The 18,197-nt window shown below is 41.9% G+C and overlaps 1 protein-coding gene across 8 annotated transcripts in view; it reads right to left on the reverse strand.

The window, feature by feature from the left end:
- The window catches only part of RAPGEF4 (Rap guanine nucleotide exchange factor 4), a 327,935-nt gene that overhangs the window by 83,264 nt on the left and 226,474 nt on the right, over positions 1-18,197 (reverse strand). For 5 of the 8 annotated variants that reach the window (XM_035304528.3, XM_054257514.2, XM_078327386.1 and 2 more), the window contains 4 exons: positions 10,785-10,838; positions 10,373-10,479; positions 5,488-5,609; positions 3,734-3,917 (listed from right to left, as the gene is read on the reverse strand). In XM_035304528.3, coding sequence (XP_035160419.1) covers positions 3,734-3,917; positions 5,488-5,609; positions 10,373-10,479; positions 10,785-10,838 — 467 coding nt within the window. The remainder of the gene's footprint in view (positions 1-3,733; positions 3,918-5,487; positions 5,610-10,372; positions 10,480-10,784; positions 10,839-18,197) is intronic. The other 3 variants (XM_035304529.3, XM_054257515.2, XM_002749340.6) reach the window with 1 other exon arrangement.

The raw sequence follows: 18,197 nt of genomic DNA on the forward strand, positions 1-18,197 counted from the left end.
TTTCACATGCAGAATGTATGTTTTTTTCAATACCAATAGCAACAAGAGTGTGCCAAAAAATTTCCCCTGAAGCTCTATTCTGTTTTTTAAACTACAGAACATTCTTTCATAGTTTGACAGTTAAAATGCTGCAGTTAATGTAATAAACAGAGAATTTTTCTAAGTAGCCTGTCAAAACAAGTGACACTTTTTTTTTTTTGCTAGCAAGTCTCAGATTCAGAACAATAGGAAGTACCTTTCAAAGCAACATCTTCATTATACAATCAAATTCTCAACGTAATCTTCTCATCAAAGAATATTGTGTTATTTCTTTGCCAGTAATTATCAGAGTTCTGCAACCTCTTTGGCAGTGGTGACTATTATAAAATGCAGCTGTGCTGAGCCTAAAAGTCAGAGGGTCCTGCCCTGGTCAGTATGAATTCAATGTATCTCATGCCTCCACATTTCTTAATGACTTAGGACTTTGGGCACTAAAAAGTCAACATCTCCAGGTTCTCTGAACATGCCTTCAGTCTCCAGGAGCAAAGTGCTCGGCTGGGCCCTTCAAGGACAGCAGTGATGCTGGCAATTCTTGATCAACTAAGCTTTTCTTTCCACTTAAATGAAGTAGTAGCTCCAAAGATTTTTAGTGGATAAAAAAAAAAAAGGCGGAGGGTAGTTATGTGTGTATGTACATGTGGAGTTGGAATATCTGTCTTCTAAAATTAGAGTCCTTATTTTTCACTTTCCCATCTCTCAGGAGCTATTATTCTGGTAGAAAGAAAACTGAAGCGTTCCGGAAGTGCCAGCCCAATTCCAATGTCTGCAAAGTTTTGCAAAACCTAAGAAGATGGGAAAATCCCAAGGCCATCCACAATCATGTATCTTGGAACATTTGTAAAACCTGTACTTTTACAACTAGCGATACGATGGAAGACAGTAAGCTTGGGGATGTCATTTTCTGTGAAGAATCTGGGCTGCCAGGAATCATGCAATTCAATGTTGTATGGAAAATAAAAGGAAGCACAAACGGGGGGGCTCCCAGTTCTCCCAAGGTGACTCATGGAAACAAGCTCTCAAGTCTTTTCTGAAGGGTAAATCAACCAATTAGCATGAATGTTCCTAGCATACAGCAGGCACTCAATTGATGATTGTTGGATCTTAATCTAATCTGGAAATTCCTCTCTCATTGATTTATAAACTCTCGAAAGGCAGTAGCCATTTTATTGCTTTTTTCTTTTAACCTCTTTGGTAGATGCTCAAAAACATTTGTGAATCAGATGGCAAATCTGCCTCCCTTGAAGCAAGTAAGAGCTGAGGGAACATTAGCTGGAACTGGGTATTCACACTTTTTTTTTTTTTTGAGACAGAGCTCGCTCTTGTTGCCCAGGCTGGAGCGCAGTGGCACAATCTCAGCTCACTGCAACCTCCACCTCTTGGGTTCAAGCAATTCTCCTTCCTCAGCCTCCCAAGTAGCTGAGATTACAGGCATTTGCCACCAAGCCTGGCTAATTTTGTATTTTCAGTAGAGATGGAATTTCTCCATGTTGATCAGGCTGGTCTCAAACTCTCAACCTCAGATGATCTGCCCACCTTGGCCTCCCAAAGCGCTGGGATTACAGATGTGAGCCACTGCACCCAGCCATATTCACACTTTTATTCATTTATTCTCTCATTCACTCACTCAGCAAAGGTTTCCTGATGGCTTACGTGGTGTAAAGTACAGAGCTAGGGATACGGCCTTACTAACTTCCACACCAGGTTAAACCCTCCTTCACATTAGGCTGTGCCAACACACATTACATCTTCCTCTGTAGCATGTAATGCAGCTGGCTGTGATTAAATGATCGCTTGCATAAGTAGTTGTTCAAAGTTTGTCCTCTGCACGAGATAGAAAACTCCAAGGAGGAGAAGCCTTCTTGTTCAATGTTTACCTTAATGCCTTAGCACCTAACATAGTATCCAGAACAAGGTAGCTGCTCAATGAATGAACAAATACCATAAAATGAGATCTGTCTTTGCCTTTAAGAAGTTCACAATGTTGACAGTAACATTTCTCCATAGGGGCACTGTTCTCAGGAAAGTTCTTTATTGTGTTGGGTTCCTAGGTACTGCAGTGTGTTTGGCAGCCCTGGGTCCTAGCCACCGCCCAGTGAGTGCTAGCAGTGGCCCCCCTCCTGAGCTTTGCCAACGGCCCTTAGGGGACTGTCTCACCTTGATTCAGAACCACTACATATGTTGGCTTGGACGCAGGTGGCAGCAAGGAGGACAGCAGAAAGGGATGGACCCAGGAAATGATGGGGAAAAAGAAGGAGGGACAGTGAGACAAGAGGGGACAAGAAAGACAGCATAGCTTCAAATGGTGGTGCTCATCTGAGTTTCCCAGTCCCCAGGGATTGTCTTGTGCCCCTCAGCTATGCTCTCCTATGATCCTTCACGGCAGAGAAAGCATACATTGGCTGGGCAGGTTTGGACCCCACTCCTGCTAATGTCAGTGAAGCTCTAGCTTTGTTTGATGTTTTGGATTTTCCTGCTCATCTTTTTATGTGAAGAAAGGTTTTTGAGGCTTACAGAGGCAAAGAGGATGATTCTAGAGTTAAGGATGATGGTACCTGCTGGGATGAGGGGAGGCCTTTGAAACACATGGTGTGGGAGAGTCATGTGTTACCCATGAGAAAGTTTTGACAAAGGCGACATCCCTGAATCAGGACAAGTGAAAGAATCTAGGGGAAAGGAAATTAAAGTGCCAACAGAGAGGCTACTGTGGGTTAGTCTGAGGGGCAGCCTTTGGGAAGGCTGGCCTGAGGGGCACCTCACTCTCGGAAAGTATCCAGCAGACACCCAGGACATGTAACGTGTAATGCCCTTGTCAAGACTAATACACCAAGGTTGGCCAAGCATGACTCAGAGCTGACATCCACAGCTGGCTGATGCCAGCTGCCGGGCAGAGGGCGTCATTTCCAGCTGAAAAACACAAGCCTGTGTGGTGGTTTTGGAACCAAGTACCAAGTCACTACTTACTGAAAAGGTTTCCCCGAGGATCAGGACCACAGCATACACTTCTTTACATGCCTCATAGCAATTAATGGAGTGCCCACATCAAACAGGGCTGAATAACACATTCTTCCTGAGCGGATCTGATTAAACATTTCAGAGTCCTCAATTTCAGGTGGCTACCTGCTCCTGATGGTAAGGTGGGTTCAGCTGAGACAGAAGGGAGAGACTGCCTCAGCTGACTGGGGGCCTTGACGGGGTCAATGCAGTAGAAGTGTGCTCAGAAGAATGGGCCTTTAAGCTGAAGAACAGAAGCCTCAGAGGAGGGTAAGAGGATGTGCTGAATGAGTGAAGGAACAAATGAATGGAGGCAGGGGCATGAAGCCTGTGGCTCTAATGACCTCTGTCCTGTTGCATTAGGCAGAAAGGGGCTGCCGCAGAGTGACATAGAAAGAGAGCAGTTTCTGTTTGTCATTGACCGAAGGTCATTTAATATGGGGACTCAGTTTTGACAGCCTGAGCCAACTGCTGACAATCTCTATAGCTGTAACTCATGAAAATGGAAAAGAGGGCCATCTGTATTAAACACAAAAAATAAAGTAACAGAGACACGCACTGCTGTGACACCCTTCAGCTGCTCCCTTCTGGCTGTGGGGGATGGCCAGGGCTTTTGAGAGCAGCCTTGTGCCTCTCCCCCAGGAACATCTATGAACTGGGCAGCCTCGGGACCTGGAGGGGTGAGCCACAAGCTCTCACTCACGGTTTGCGGAGGATCATCCTCATGTGGGCATCGGGGCCCATCTGGGACAGCAGCAGCATGGTGTCCTGGAGCTCTTCATCACACTCCTTCTTCTCCTCCTCAGTAGGCAAAGGGGCATCCTCATGCTCGTCATCCAGAAATCGATAGAATAAATATTTGTCTTGGAAATGGTGCTCTTGGTCCACTATGGGAAACATGGAAGCACGTGTCAGCAGCGGCACTTTGGCCCCACAGCTCTGTTCACTAAAAGCAAATGCAGGGCGTCGGGCAGGAGAGCCAAGTGGCAGCAAAGCTGGCCGCCTCCTCACCCTTCTCATTCTGCCCTGCCCAGGCCATGCAGCTGGAAGACATGACCTCGGGGCTGCAGTCATGCACACCACAGCCCTCTCGGACCCACCCATCTCCTGGGCCTCCATGGGACTCCCTTTGAGGACCTGCCAGAGTTTCTGAAATGAACACTTTGACCTGCAGAAATCGCCTTCCTGATATTTTCTAGGAGGTGGGACCTGTGTCCCAAACAGGAAATGAACCAACTGCCAGGTCATGTTGTTTCATGGCTTTTGAAAGTACAGGCTTTAAAAAATATCTGCTTTGTCAGAATTTATGTTATTCTTTCTATATGTACTGTTTATAAACATTTCTGTCTGCACTCTGGAAAAAAGTGCTAGTACAAAATTAATTGTTGGAACAAAGCTGACCAGACCAGACTTCTAGATCTTATACTGCTAGAAGGATTTTGTGGTAATTTTCTTCAAGATCTGATTTTTAAAAGCTTTTTCCTCTTATTCCTTTAAATAGGATTTAGATCTTGGTAGGATAAGGACAATGAATGTGGCTCAGAATCCCTCATGGACATGTCTTAGAGCCTCGAGCCCCTTTTCAGGAGGGAGCATCAATACCCTCAAAAGGTAAAGAGAAGCAGTAGACCCCTTGCTGCTCAAAGTGTGATTCCTGGAGGAGCAACAGCAGCAGCATCTGGAAACTTGTTGGAAATGCAGACTCTGAGTCAATTTCAGATAAGCTGTGTCCAAATCTGCACTTAACAAGAGACCCAGGCAACATGTATGCACATTAAAGTATGAGAAACGCTGGCAAAACCATTACTAGATTCCCAGGTGCTGGTAAATGAAATGCATGATTTCAATTATTTTGTCTGTTTGGAAGCGTCTTCAACAAATGGCACAAGAGTTTGGCCAGAGTTACACACCAGTCCTGAAGAGCTACTCTGCTCAATTACAGCCCCTGCAGTTATCAAGAGCCACAACTGCAGAGCACATTCTTGATTTTAAATATGGTCATCCTGTGGGTATACAAATTGGCTCTCCCAGACGGTGGCACAGTTAAAAGGCAGCTTCTGAATTCACTACTTACTTTCATGTCATCAGCCCAGCCACACACTTCACTGCTCTTCATTCTGCCCCTGCATCAGGATTGCTATGCACTGCTCAGAGTATAATCACACTATCAATGAACCGTGAATGCAAACTAATAAACATAATTGGAACTGATGCACTCGGGCTGCAATTTCATTTTCCTTTCATACGTTCTCCCAAGTTGGGAAGGTACACGGTAGAATATAGCAATCAATAGCATCTACTTGCTGCATTTGTATTGCTAAATGAAGATGCTGGCTCTGCAGGTCCCTAAAGTGATCGTAATTCCTTCTTGCCCATTTGAGAGTTCAGCAACTACTTACCCAAAGAAATGCACTTAGCATTTCTTGAGAGGTTTCCAGGGACTGAGGCTCATCTTACCGTGGTTGAGAACACCGTCTTCTAACAGAACTTGCCACATGCCAACAGCTTGAGTCCGAGAGTGAACACATGGTGTCTGCTGCATCATCCAGTCCACCAGCTCTGTTCCCACACAGCATTGTCTAAAGGGAAGTGAGACACACAGGGTGGAGAAGGCACCCCTTTTCAGATAGAGGATGGGAGATGGCTTTTGAGAGGAGAACCTATCAAAGGGCTTAATGGTCTCCTACCAGAAGAGGTCTCATGGCAAACAAACCACCACACGTGGTAGCTTCAGGTTTTCAAATGCTAATAGAAGCCAAAAAAGCCACTCAGCTCATGACAGAACTTTAAAACAAGGCTAAATGAAAGTGTTACAACTTGCAGCATGAGGGGAGATGAGAGGGCCGCTAGAGGGGGAGATTGTCTGGCAAGCTAATCAGAGGAACAGAAACTCTGCACTGGTGAGCCAGTCCCAGAAAATCTCAGTGCAAGGTGGAGGCAAAGCAAAATACATAGACTCCCTCCACCTGAGTCTCATGCAGAATGAGTTAATGTTTATGAGGCACTCAGAGGTGCTCCATGAAAGGTGCTGTATAAGTGCAAAATTATATAGCACTTTATATTTTCAAGTAATACTACTGATCTTCCTTGGAGGGGTGTTGGGAGAAACAAGCAATTAGCAATGCAAATCTCTTTGAAAAAGTTCTGTGTAATGAGCATTAGCACTTCTCCAGAGCCTGTCATCTGAAGAGCTCCAAATGATTTCTGGCTTTCTGTATATTCACACATTAATCCCCAAGATGCCCCTCTGTGGTGAGTTGGTCTGGTTAAGCAAACTGCATATATTAGTTGGAAAATGCATAATTACACACACACACACATATTAGGAAATACTGAAACTGCCCAAGGGGTGAGAGAAGGGGGCAGGGGTCTATGGCATGGTGCTTCAAGAGAGGAAATGGAATGTTGAAGTCCTAGCAGTGGATCAATCCCAAGGGATGATGGAACAAGGCAGGGAGTCATAGAGCAGCTGGCTGCCTGCAGCTGGGACTGAGTCACTGGTGACCTCCCCTGCCATGCAAAGGACGGTTCCACCTCTGGGGCGTGGGCGAGGGAGCGCCTTTCTAGTTGAAACTGGAGGAGACTCATGGTGCTGTGCCACTTTGGGTACAGTCTTGAAGTGGCAGGAGACATGAGACAGCACTAGGTCTGCTACTTACTAGCTATGTGACTTTGGCCACATGGTTTCAACTCTCTGGTTCTCACTTTTCTTGCTTGTAAAAAATAAAAAAATAGGAGGAGCAAATGATGGCCTCTAAAGCCTTTTCCAGTTCTAATAATCTTAATCTTGGACTTCCAAAATCTATCAGAGAAATCGTGGGATTCCTTGATTTGAGGCTGACCCTGACCTCAGAATATTTCACAGGGAGGATGTACTGAGAAGACCATTATGTTTACAGGACTGCCCTTATTACAGGCTATACCTGCACATTAGAGCTCCAGTGGGCTACAGTCACCTATTCATAAATCATTCTGAACAAAACGTAAGATCTGCCAGAATGTTTCTTTCCTGAGAATTGATTAATGGTAAAAATCATGTAAAAATACATAAAAATCAATTTCATTTGGCTTTTAATCAATGATTGCCTTTACAAAAAAAAGCACACAGACTCAAGATGATCCCAGAGCATCTGATGAGTCCTTACAAAGGGTATAAGAATCTTACAGTCAGCAAAGGGAACAAAGACACACTGCTGTGCCACTTGTAGCTGATGGAAGCACAGGTACCTTTCCATTAATGATCCCTAAGTGATTTAGAATTGACAGCAGACCTCTAGGATAGTGATTTTGGGGGAGTCATGCTGCACCTGAAGAGGCATCAGCTCCCTAATAATGTGGCAATAATATAATGGAGTGAGGAGCAGGAGGGAGAGAGAGGATGAAACTGGCAAGTATAAGATCTGGGACAAGGAACTCAGACTGTCCTTCAGAAAAAAGAAATCATGCTTCTGGCTTCCAGTTGAGTCCAATGGTTATTCCCAGCAGATCATTAATTTGTGTCATAGGGTGTGGAACAGATATAACACATATATTTTAGGGGTTTAAAGTCTTAGTACGATGGAGCATGGAAGAGATTATGGTTTCTGACTTCTAGTTTCCATTATCTATCATCAAACATGACATATTTTAATGAATTTTCCCTCGTAAGTCAATACTTGGCAAAGCAAAATCACATCTTAAATCGGGGGCTTGGGAGAATGAAGTTTTGAAAAGAAAAAGGTCCTTTAACCATATGAGATCTTTGATATTTCCTGAATGAATTTAAAACGCTGAACTCTCTGAGGACATGCAACACATTGATTGAGTTTAACCTTTACTTTTCTTAAAATTACAGCAGTGTGTAGGGGGCCTGAGATGGTTTGGCTCTGTGTCCCCACCCAAATCTCATCTCAAATTGTAATTCCCATGTGTCAGGGGAGGGGCTGGTGGTAGGCAACTGGATCATGGGGGCAAATTTTCCTCTTGCTTTTCTTGTGATAGTGAGTGAGTTCTTACAAGATCTGATCGTGTAAAAGGGTGTGGCACCTACCCCTTCTCTCTCTCTCCTGCTCTGCCATGGTAAGATGTGCCTACTTCCCCTTGGCCTTCTCCCATAATTGTAAGTTTCCTTGTAAGTTTGCTGTTAAGTCTATGGAACTATGAGTTGATTAAACCATTTTTCTTCATAAATTACCCAGTCTCAGATAGTTCTTTATAGCCATGTGAAAACAGACCAATAAAAGGGCCACAGACTAGAAAAAGAGTCAACTTCCAGTGTTGAAGAACAAGACTTACAAATGTAAACATCCAAAATAGTAGGTAGTTAATATCAACATAAAATGGGCTAGGTGATCCATCTGTCCTAAGAGATGGAATGTGTCCTAAGTGGAATGTGCTACTGATGAGACTAAGGTACTTTTTCAAGTCTCATCTCATTTCCAAAATTCTGTCAACAAGAGGCCAATCTAAATGCAACACACTGTCAGTTTTGGTCTTTCGATATATTCATGCCAAATGCAAGCAGAAGAGTGTTAGTTTTCATGGAGTATAGAAAAAATAATCAGAAGAGGAAGAATCTGCAATGTATTTTTTTCTATCTCTGTCCTTGAGAGGGAGACTGGATCTGGAGGTGCTTATACCCGGTAGGTTTGCTCTAAGGTGAGCCCTATAGTACCAGATGTAGATCACATTAACTAACTGAGCACGTATTTATGCTCAAATTCCTGAACCAGAACCTTTAGAGGTTCTGTCATAGTTGGTAGAAGATATACGTCCTTTATGGTAACTTTGAAATTTGCATTCCAGATTTTCAGTGTGTCTTATGAATTTGGTTCATGTGAATCAAACAGGTTTTGACTCATGCCAATGCTGATGGGTTCTGAGGTCATGTCTAGGCTAAATGGGAAAGAGTCTCACTGACTGCTGAAAGAGGGTTGTCATGTCTGAACCCCGGGTTTGGGAAGAGACAGTGAAGAGCTGTGTGCCACATATTGGCAATTCTAGTTCCTAAACACTTGTTGAATTGATAAAATCAAAAGTTAGGATTAGACTCGAGTTCTTAGCTGGCCCACCATGGTTCAGTTATCCCAGAAGGTTCAGCCAACCACGCAATCTCAGTCTTTATCTTGGCCATTTCTTATCTCCATTGAGAACTATAATTAGGAATTCATATTCTGTATGAATATATGTGTGATGCAGAGTTGTATATCTTACTACATGCATGGTAGGATAGAATCCTACCTTAGAAAATAAGCTATGTAAAGGACTTCACATATTTTGTTCACTGCGTATTCTTACGGCTTGAAACACAATAGTGCCCGGCACCCAGTAAGTGCTAAACTTGCAGAATAAATGAATGACTGACTGAATGAATGAAATGATCACTGAATCTGGAAATCAACCAATCTTGGTTTAAATCTTGGTCCTACCTCTCACTCGATTTGTGATTTGGACAAGCATAGCTAATTTCTCCAAGCCTCAGTTTTGCTATCTGAAAAATGGTCATACCCGTCTGGCAGGGTTATGTGGATGAAATGGGTGAATATACTGAAAGAGACCTGGTACGGGTCTTTTAGTATAAATAAGTGTGCAGTCAATGTTGGTTGAATGTGATCTAAATCTAAAATAAATAAATAAATAAAAAGCAGGAGTTGCAATTCTCGCATCTGATAAACTAGATTTCAAAGCAACAAAGATATAGTGATAAAAGGATCAATGCAACAATAAAAGCTAACGATCCTAACACCCAGATACATAAGACCCATAAAGAGATTTGGACTCAACGAGGCAGAAAATTGATGAGGACAACCAGGACTTGAACTCAGATCCGGAACAAGTAAACTTAATAAATATTTATAGAGCTCTCCATTTTAAATACACAAAATATACATTCTCCACTTTAAATACACAAAATATTGATCAGCCATTATTAATACCCATTTTTAGAATAAAGCAATATTCCTGTTCTCTCTCCCTCTTTTTCTTCCTCTTTCTTCCTCTCCTTCACTCCTTTTTTTTCTTTCTTTCCTTCTAAAAAAAAGAAAGAAAGAAAGAAAAGAATGTGATCTAAATCTAGTAGGCTTCCTAAAAGTCACTAGCAAACAGAAATAACAAAAATTTTCTCCTCTTTGTTCATCACAACTAAACCAATATCCAAGCAAATTAGTTTAGGAGGCGCTGGGAATATTCAGGATAATTAAACAACCGCAGTTAAGCTGGGATCTAAGACAAGCCTAACCTTCCAGAACCTGAAGCCATTACAAAATGGGCTGTCCCACATGAAAAACAGGGAGAAGCACTTCTGTACCATTTTCCCTAAACATGAATGTGAGCAGGGTGCTGCCTTTAGAATTAGCACACATACCTGTATGTCTTTAGGTGGTATTTTCTATCCCTTATCATGTGAGGTGCTCGAGAGAGAATGGCATTTCGTAAAATTTTTCCAGCCTTGAGGATCTTCTCTGAAGGGACCTGGATTTTAATCAGGTGGAAGGAGGGGAGGAGAAAGAAGTGTTTATATAAGGGAAACAAACCAAACAAATCCTTAAACCACTTTCCAATCTGACTCTGGCTTGGAAAACGTAACTCACTCAATACGTTTATTTTGTTCACTTATGTGACATGTCACTGGTTTATATTGAGAACTGAAACACTGAATATTTCCTCTCTCTAGAAAATGCATCAGATGCTTCCTGATGTGATGCCCTGATATAGACTGCCTCCAGAGGTACAAGAAGCTAGCTCGATGGCTCATCAACCCACCTACATCCCATTACCTTGGTAATGGTGTTAGCAGGACGAAGAGGAACGTGAGGTTCAATGAGAGGTGTCTGAAAAATAAAATGTTAAAGCAAAAGAAAATTAAACAAAAAGTTCACTGAAGAAAATTATGGGTTGGGGGATAATAGGAAACATCCACTTTTATAGAAACTCAAAATAGAATTTAAAAAAACAAGAGATAAATTCTGCCTAAAGAACTTGAATGCATAGGCATTCAAAGGGCAAAATTAGACCATTCAATTTGCCAACATTTAAATATAAATTATTAAAAATGAAAAACCAAATAGATAGGAATGATTAGATGTTTGTAGGCTTCATGAGAAGATGGAATAAATATATATTCAAAGCCTAACAAACATTGGAGCAGAGAAAAAAGCAAAACAAGATAAACATAAATGGAGATTAAAATGACCCATCTCCAGGGGTGGGAATAAAGTATTGATATGGGATGGAAATGAGACATTTCTTCCTCTCTTGTGTAGTTAAGATTCTTTTTTCTGCAGTTTGTATTTTTAGAAATAAAGTTTTAATTTTAAAATGAGAGTTATTGGTGGATCTACGCACTCAAGCTCCTAGGGCCCACTGAGGCAGTTAGTACACTTCTCTCTCTCCTACAAAGAGGAAGAAAGTGTACAGAGTTCAGGACTCTTTGACCGTCAGATCAGCTCTAGGCCCTAGAGAAAGTGTACGTGATTATCTTCAGTCTATTTTTTAAGTAGATGCAGTCTTGTTCTGTTGCACAGGCCGAAGTACAGTGGTGTGATCCTAGCTCACTGAAAGCTGAAAGCCTTGAACTCCCAGGCTCAAGAGATTCACCCGCCTCAGCCTCCCAAGTACCTAGGACTACAGGCTTGCACTACCATGCCCAGTTAAACATTTTTTTTTTCTGTAGAGATGGGTGTCTATATGTGTTGCCCAGGCTGGCCTCAAACTCCTGGCCTCAAGAGACCCTTCTGTTTTGACCTTCTAAAGTGCTGGGATTACAGGCATGAACCACAGCACTTAGCCTATTAACCACATGCTTCAGAGGGAGGTATTGAATATAATCCCAGAAAAATTACTTGCCACACAGCTACACATTAAGCCCTCTAGTCTTACGGAAATCCCTTTGTTTTCTTGCACTGAAATAATCTGGTAATGGCATTCCAAATGGAGAAAAATGTATCTAGTCAAGGAGAGTGGCAGAACCACCAATACAATGCTGTTTATGCCACTTCCAGAGGGTAAGAAAAGATGGCATGTTTATTTCTTATGAGATTGTGGTAGGCAGAATAATAATCCCCTCAACAGAAAAAAAAAATTTATGTCCTTATTCCCAGAGCCTTCAAATATTTTAGGTTATGTGGCAAAAGGGACTCTATGGGTACGATTAAGTTAAGCATGAAACCAAGGAGATAATCCTGGTGTTTCTAGCTGGGCCAAAGGTAATCTTAAGGAGGCTTAAAAGATGGAAGAGAAAAGCAGAACTGGCTTTGAAGATGGAAGGGGCCAAGGGCCAAGGAATGAGAGCAGCCTCCAGGAAAAGGAGAAAAACAATGAAAAGAGGATTTCCCCTAGACCCTCCAGATGAACGCAGCCCTGCTGACACTTTAATCTGGGCCTAGTGCGACCCACTTCAGACTTCTAAACTACAGCACTGTCAGGTTATTAAGTGTTTTTTAAACCACTACATTTGTGGTAATTTGTTCTAGCAGTCATGGAAAACTGATGTAGAGATTATGATGCTTTGTACCAAAAACCCCACCGTCTCCAAATAGAAGCCATTACAATGAAAATAAATTGGTAAGTTTTCCCTCTAGTCCTAATAAAAAAATCAATCAATGGGGGAAACAACAGTCAATATATAATAGGGTATGCACCTAAATACAAATATACATGTGTAAATATATGCCTTCTTTTAAATCAATAATAAGTTTCAAGTAGGTTGATGTTTATGATTTATAATAGAATTAAGGAAGAAGAGAAAAGAATACTAAACTTGAAAATAGCAGTATAGACAAGATATGGATGTATTCAGAATGGCTGAAATCTCACTGAACTAACTTATTTAAACATTTTCATCACCTTGCTGGCATCTAGTAGACCTTTTTTCTCTCTTGAAATCACTGTAGCACAGATGTCAAGCAATATTACAGTATTTTAGAAGCATACAGTTTACAACCAGCATAGATGAAGAAGTATCACTCTAGTTCAACTCAACAGTTGCTTTAAACAGAGACTGATTTTGCTCTGAAATAGCCCATGCTCCGTTATGGCAGACCTACTGATGGAGAGGGACTATGAGCTCACAGAGTCCCGGTATTTGCACCTAATACCTCAAAGAAGACAAGAATTATTTGATGGTATTATAACCTAAAAAAATGTTCAAACGTGTGAGACCATCATACAGTAGGACCCTGAAAATGTGCAGTTAAAACACGCTACATGTTTCTGAGTTGTGAGTTCCCAGGTTCTTAAGCCTCTCACCTCTTTTCATTATACAGGTTGGTTTACAGTCTAGGACTGCCCCTGACTGTATCAAATTGTAAAGACCTCTTGTTTCTTGAAGATAATAGTAGAAAGCCATTTCTTCTTGTCTTGGAGGAAAGAGATGCAGATAGGTGTGGCCTAGAGTAGATGGGTATGGGATTCGTTTCTGAGTTCACCTTTTCTTTCCAGTGAAAAAATTTACGTTCCTTTGCAGTGGTCTCTAAGAGGCTGCCAGAGCCAAGGTCAAAAAGATGCCCCTGCTTGAGGACTAGGGATAAATGTTTATTCTTCGGTAGGTGCAATGAAACATTATTTGAAAATTGCATTTTAATGTGTTTCTACAGAAATGGCTATATTTTAACAAAATGCTAACAAGTGGTCCCTAGGCTACTTTATTTTGTTGGACAGCTCCCTTTCAGTCCCTTGGAACCCTGAAAAGAAAGTGTTACTAAAGTAGTTAAGTCTCAAGCTTCAAGATACTTCTCTTTGATTTGCACCTTCTAAAGAGGTAAATGGACACAAAATTGTCTTTTAGCTACATAATCCTACTACCAGTTCCAGGACCAAGAGGCCATTTCATCTGCTGAAAGGCAGAATTCTCGGAACCTTTTCTGGCTCAAAGATTTTGGGGTTAGGGACAGCCTGATGAATGGAGGATGCCTTGAGAAGGAGACGGTCCCTTTATTTAAATAAAACCTCCAAGGAACACATGCAGGGGAAAGCAGGAAAGGTTTATTTTGAGGGAATAGGAGTTCGTTTTGGAAGGGGACACTGTATTCAGTTAGGCAATATACCACATGCTCAGAACTATGTTGGCACTTAGAAGCCAAATGCTTTGAGACAGAGGGCAAGCCTGATAGGCAGGCCAGCCCCTGGAAATCGTCACTGGCCAATGCCTGTTCAGGGACCCCTGCATTACAAGTGTAGCTTTATTGCCTTTGGGTCAGTTTATTTACTTCCTTTTTGGTTTCCTTTGGCTTTCAAGTCAAGTTTCTTTTGGGAATTTCACCTTAGCTGCTCTATAGAAAAGTAAGGGAAAGAATGTCATTTTATGAATTCTTGGGTTAAATAGGAGAATGAAAGACAAAAGCATGATGATATTTGTGAGAAACAAAGACAGAAAGCCAGCCCTAGGGGCATGCTGTCCACACATGCTCCTTTACACATATCTCCTTGCTATATTCTGACTCTCATTGTTTACAGAGACAGCTAAGGCCAGAGACACTTAGGGACTTGCCTGTGCTCACACAGCCAAGAACTGAAATTGCTGAGAGTAGACTCCAGGTGTATTTCACTCCAGTGTCTCCATTGCTGGTACAATTGCCCCATCCACCTATAGTTTCCTTCTAGAGACATCCTGGCCCACTTTTTGGAAGAGTTTGTGTCCTGTGTGATTCAAGTTCATTGAGAAAATTGCATCTAAGCTCTTCTAGGTCATCAGGTGATGAATGACCTGATGAATTTCCAGCAATAAATATTCACAGTGCCCTATTGAGAATACACATTAGCGCCCTGCATCATGCTTGGTCTGAATTAACTTTTTAAAAAGCAGCTTTGTAGCAATAAAACAACATTGAGCATTAAGGAACTGTCCCATCAGAGCTTAAGATAAATCGACCAGGGAGAGGAGTAGCAGTCCAGTGCAGCCAGGAGGTGGAAAGCACTGTGTGTTTACCACAGAGGGAGTTTAATGTGGGAAGTACTGCATCAGGGGAGGAAAATTTGAGAAGCCAAATAGACCACTGTGAGACGTAGTCCCAATATTAGCAAAGCAGGAAGCCCTCAAGCAAAGGGTTAGAGAGATGTGGAAGCATGACCAGGGTCTGAGCCAGGTGTCCCGGTGGGAGCTGGAATCCTGGCAGGTGTCCCAGAACCCTAGAGGTACAGCCACCACCAGAGAGGACATGGGGCCACTGCTGAGAGGGAGGTGAGAGCCTCCCGCATCCAGTCTCTCTCCAGTTAGAAGTCAGAAAAATATGGAAAAGAATTTCCTTGTATAAATGATTAGGTTAAATGCAAGAGGGAAAGAAGCAGCACTGTAGTATCCGTGAGAGTCAAAGAAAGAAAATCAGACCAAAGGCACAACCAAAGGGCAAAGAGTTGATCTGACAGCAACAGCCCAGGACCCATGCAGAAGACTAGTCACAGTGGCCACAGGGCTCGCAGGGCTGCCACAGGTGCCACCCAGCCCTGTCACTCCCCACACCATATCCTCCTGGGCACTCTTCCTGCTGAGCTCTAGGCAAGGCGGGCAGACAGTAGGACACCACAGAATGGGGGCTGCATTTGGCCTCCTTGGTTTGCTGCCCCATGTTGGCCCTATAGCCAGAAAACAGATGATCACAAATGAGCCCCAAAAGGCATGGACCCCTCTCCAATGAAATTTTCTAGATTTTGACACATCAATCCCATGTTGATTAAAATCCTTCCTCCCTAACTGAGCATGAAAGAGTCCAAATAAGGCTGTGACAATGTGATCCTTAAACAGCGAGGCAGGGAAGACAGATAAAGGCAGAGGCATTCAGCTTTCTCTCTGCTTTTCTTGGCTTTCTCCATGAAAGACTTCCCTCAGGACTGACTGTAATTGATTTTTGTTTGTTTCTGGAAAGCGGATGCTATTTCTACTGCCTTGTATTATGTTTATATTAGTACTGAAAAGGAGAAACAGAGAGGGAAAATATTCCTTTTGCCACCAGAGCCAATGCAGAAATACTAATCAGGTGAATGAAAAATATGAATTTAGCCTCCATTACAAGATGCACAATAACTCCCCGGTAGATTATAATGAAGTATAGGCCTCACGAAAGACCATATTCAGACCCTTTTGAAAGGGGGTAATTCTTTTTCCTCAAGTACTTGCTCACAGAAGCCTTTTGCAAGACACAGCATTTTAAACCAAGTGACAAGAATGACAAGCAAGATGGGGACACAACTCCTGCCAACCCAGTGTCAGGCAAGTCCACATCCAGTCTGATGCAAGGATTTCATGAAGGTCTCTTGTGTGCAGAGCAGCGTGCAAGGCTAAGGGAGACTCTGATAAGCTACCTGGCCGAAATGGGCTCTTGGTCTTGTTGAAAAAGCAAAACTTCTATGGGTTAAACAGTTATAAGACAACAGGAGTGAAATAAATGCCGCAACATTTTGGATTTCAAATTCCCCTTTTCTTATTTCAGCTGAGACATCTCTAGGAGGCAGAGAACAATATTCAGGTTTTTTAGTGAAAATGGTATACTTTTTAGGAGCTATATTCCCTTGTTTTGGCATTTTGGAATAATATAGCTAAGATATTTGAAATGTATGTCTCATTCTTGCAATAATTATCATCAATGTCATCACTCTTCGGGGCCGCCCAGATGAAATTAAAATAAGGACTAAGACTCATAGGCGGATTTCACCACTCTGAATTAACTCTGTAAGTTTTTCCACTTGTGAAATAATGGAAAAATCATCTAGAGCCTTCTATGGCTTCCATTTGAAGGCTTCTTTTTCCTCCTCAAGTCATTTCCCTTAAGTTCAAAATTGACTTAGAAATTTCCAGTTTCAGCTTTCTCTTGTAAAGAGCTTGAAAGTTGTCACTTGTGTCCAAGAAAAAGCCAAGCAAAGTGAAAATAATGATTGCTCTTGGGCTCCCAGAGAACTGAGGTTGCAAAGCAAATTGCCACCCAGAAATCTGGGGAGACAGGAGAGTCCAGAGTCCTCATTGAGAGATCTGCTCACCTGGAAACCATAAACTGGTAAGAATACTTAAATGGTACTTTTGACGAATTGCTGGAAGCTGAATGTGGGTTAGCTTGACAGTGAGACACTCCTGAGGACGGGACATTTTTAGGTGGCCCCCAGACTTCATGAATTTTACCTTCTTCAACCCCACCAGTTTTACCTACTTCAACTCCTCATGAAGAGCCAAAAAAAAAAAAAAAAAAAGGCCTCCCTGTGGCTCTGGCAAGGAGCAGGAAAGCACATTATCGTGAAATACACCCAGAGCTTTCCCCATGATAAAGGCAGCCTCTCTAGGGAAGAGGCTTTAGAAGTGTCTCATCTCATGGGGTAAGGTATTCTCTGACTCGAGCCGCTCCAGCCCACGAGTCCTCTCCCAAAGGGAAAAATCTGTGTTGACCAGTCAAAAGAAAAATTTTTTCTTTCCCTCCCCTTCAAACACTAGTGGCAGAAAAGTGCGAGTAGAGACAGGCGGGAGTGGGAGAGGCAGATCTCACCCTCACACACCCACCCCACCAAATGCTGGGACCACTGGTCCAGGCTCTTCAGGAGCTGAACATTCAAAACATGTATATGACAAATCTTTAATAGCTGAAATAACATTTTCAGGACCCAAAGTGACAAAACATTTGTGGATTAAGACTGAGTTGTTTTTATGGTTGCTAAGTACCAGAGAGCCAGAGAGAAAGAAAGCATTAGACTCAACAGAGTTAACAGTGGTCAGTGGGGGAAGGGGATTATTTCATGTGTATATTTCACTGAGTTGAAATATTATCTCTCTCTTTCTGTTTCTCTCTCTTTAGAGAGTTATTTGGGTTGATTTAAAATGTATTATAACAAATAACTGAAATTATATATTACATATATAAATATATGAGTTGTTTGCTATATTTATTACATATTTTATATATATATAATTTTCTCTATATATACATAGATATAATGATATAGAATTATATAGAGATAAATACATATAAAATATATATTATATGTATATATAAAATATATATTAGATGTAAAATATCTATAATAGATAAAAAACCATATATATATATTTTTTTTTTTAAGTGGCTAACAAATCAGGGTCACTGAAGCCTACAGTGTGGTCTCAGGCTGCAGTCTGACCATTTGTATCTGACTATAAGAAGAGACTGAAGAATACAGAAGACTGCATGGTGAGTCTATAAAACTGGACAAAGGAAGTGCTTCCAGGAAGAAGGCTG

This window comes from Callithrix jacchus, chromosome 6 (genome assembly GCF_049354715.1).
Source record: "Callithrix jacchus isolate 240 chromosome 6, calJac240_pri, whole genome shotgun sequence".
NCBI classification, from domain to species: Eukaryota; Metazoa; Chordata; class Mammalia; order Primates; family Cebidae; genus Callithrix; species Callithrix jacchus.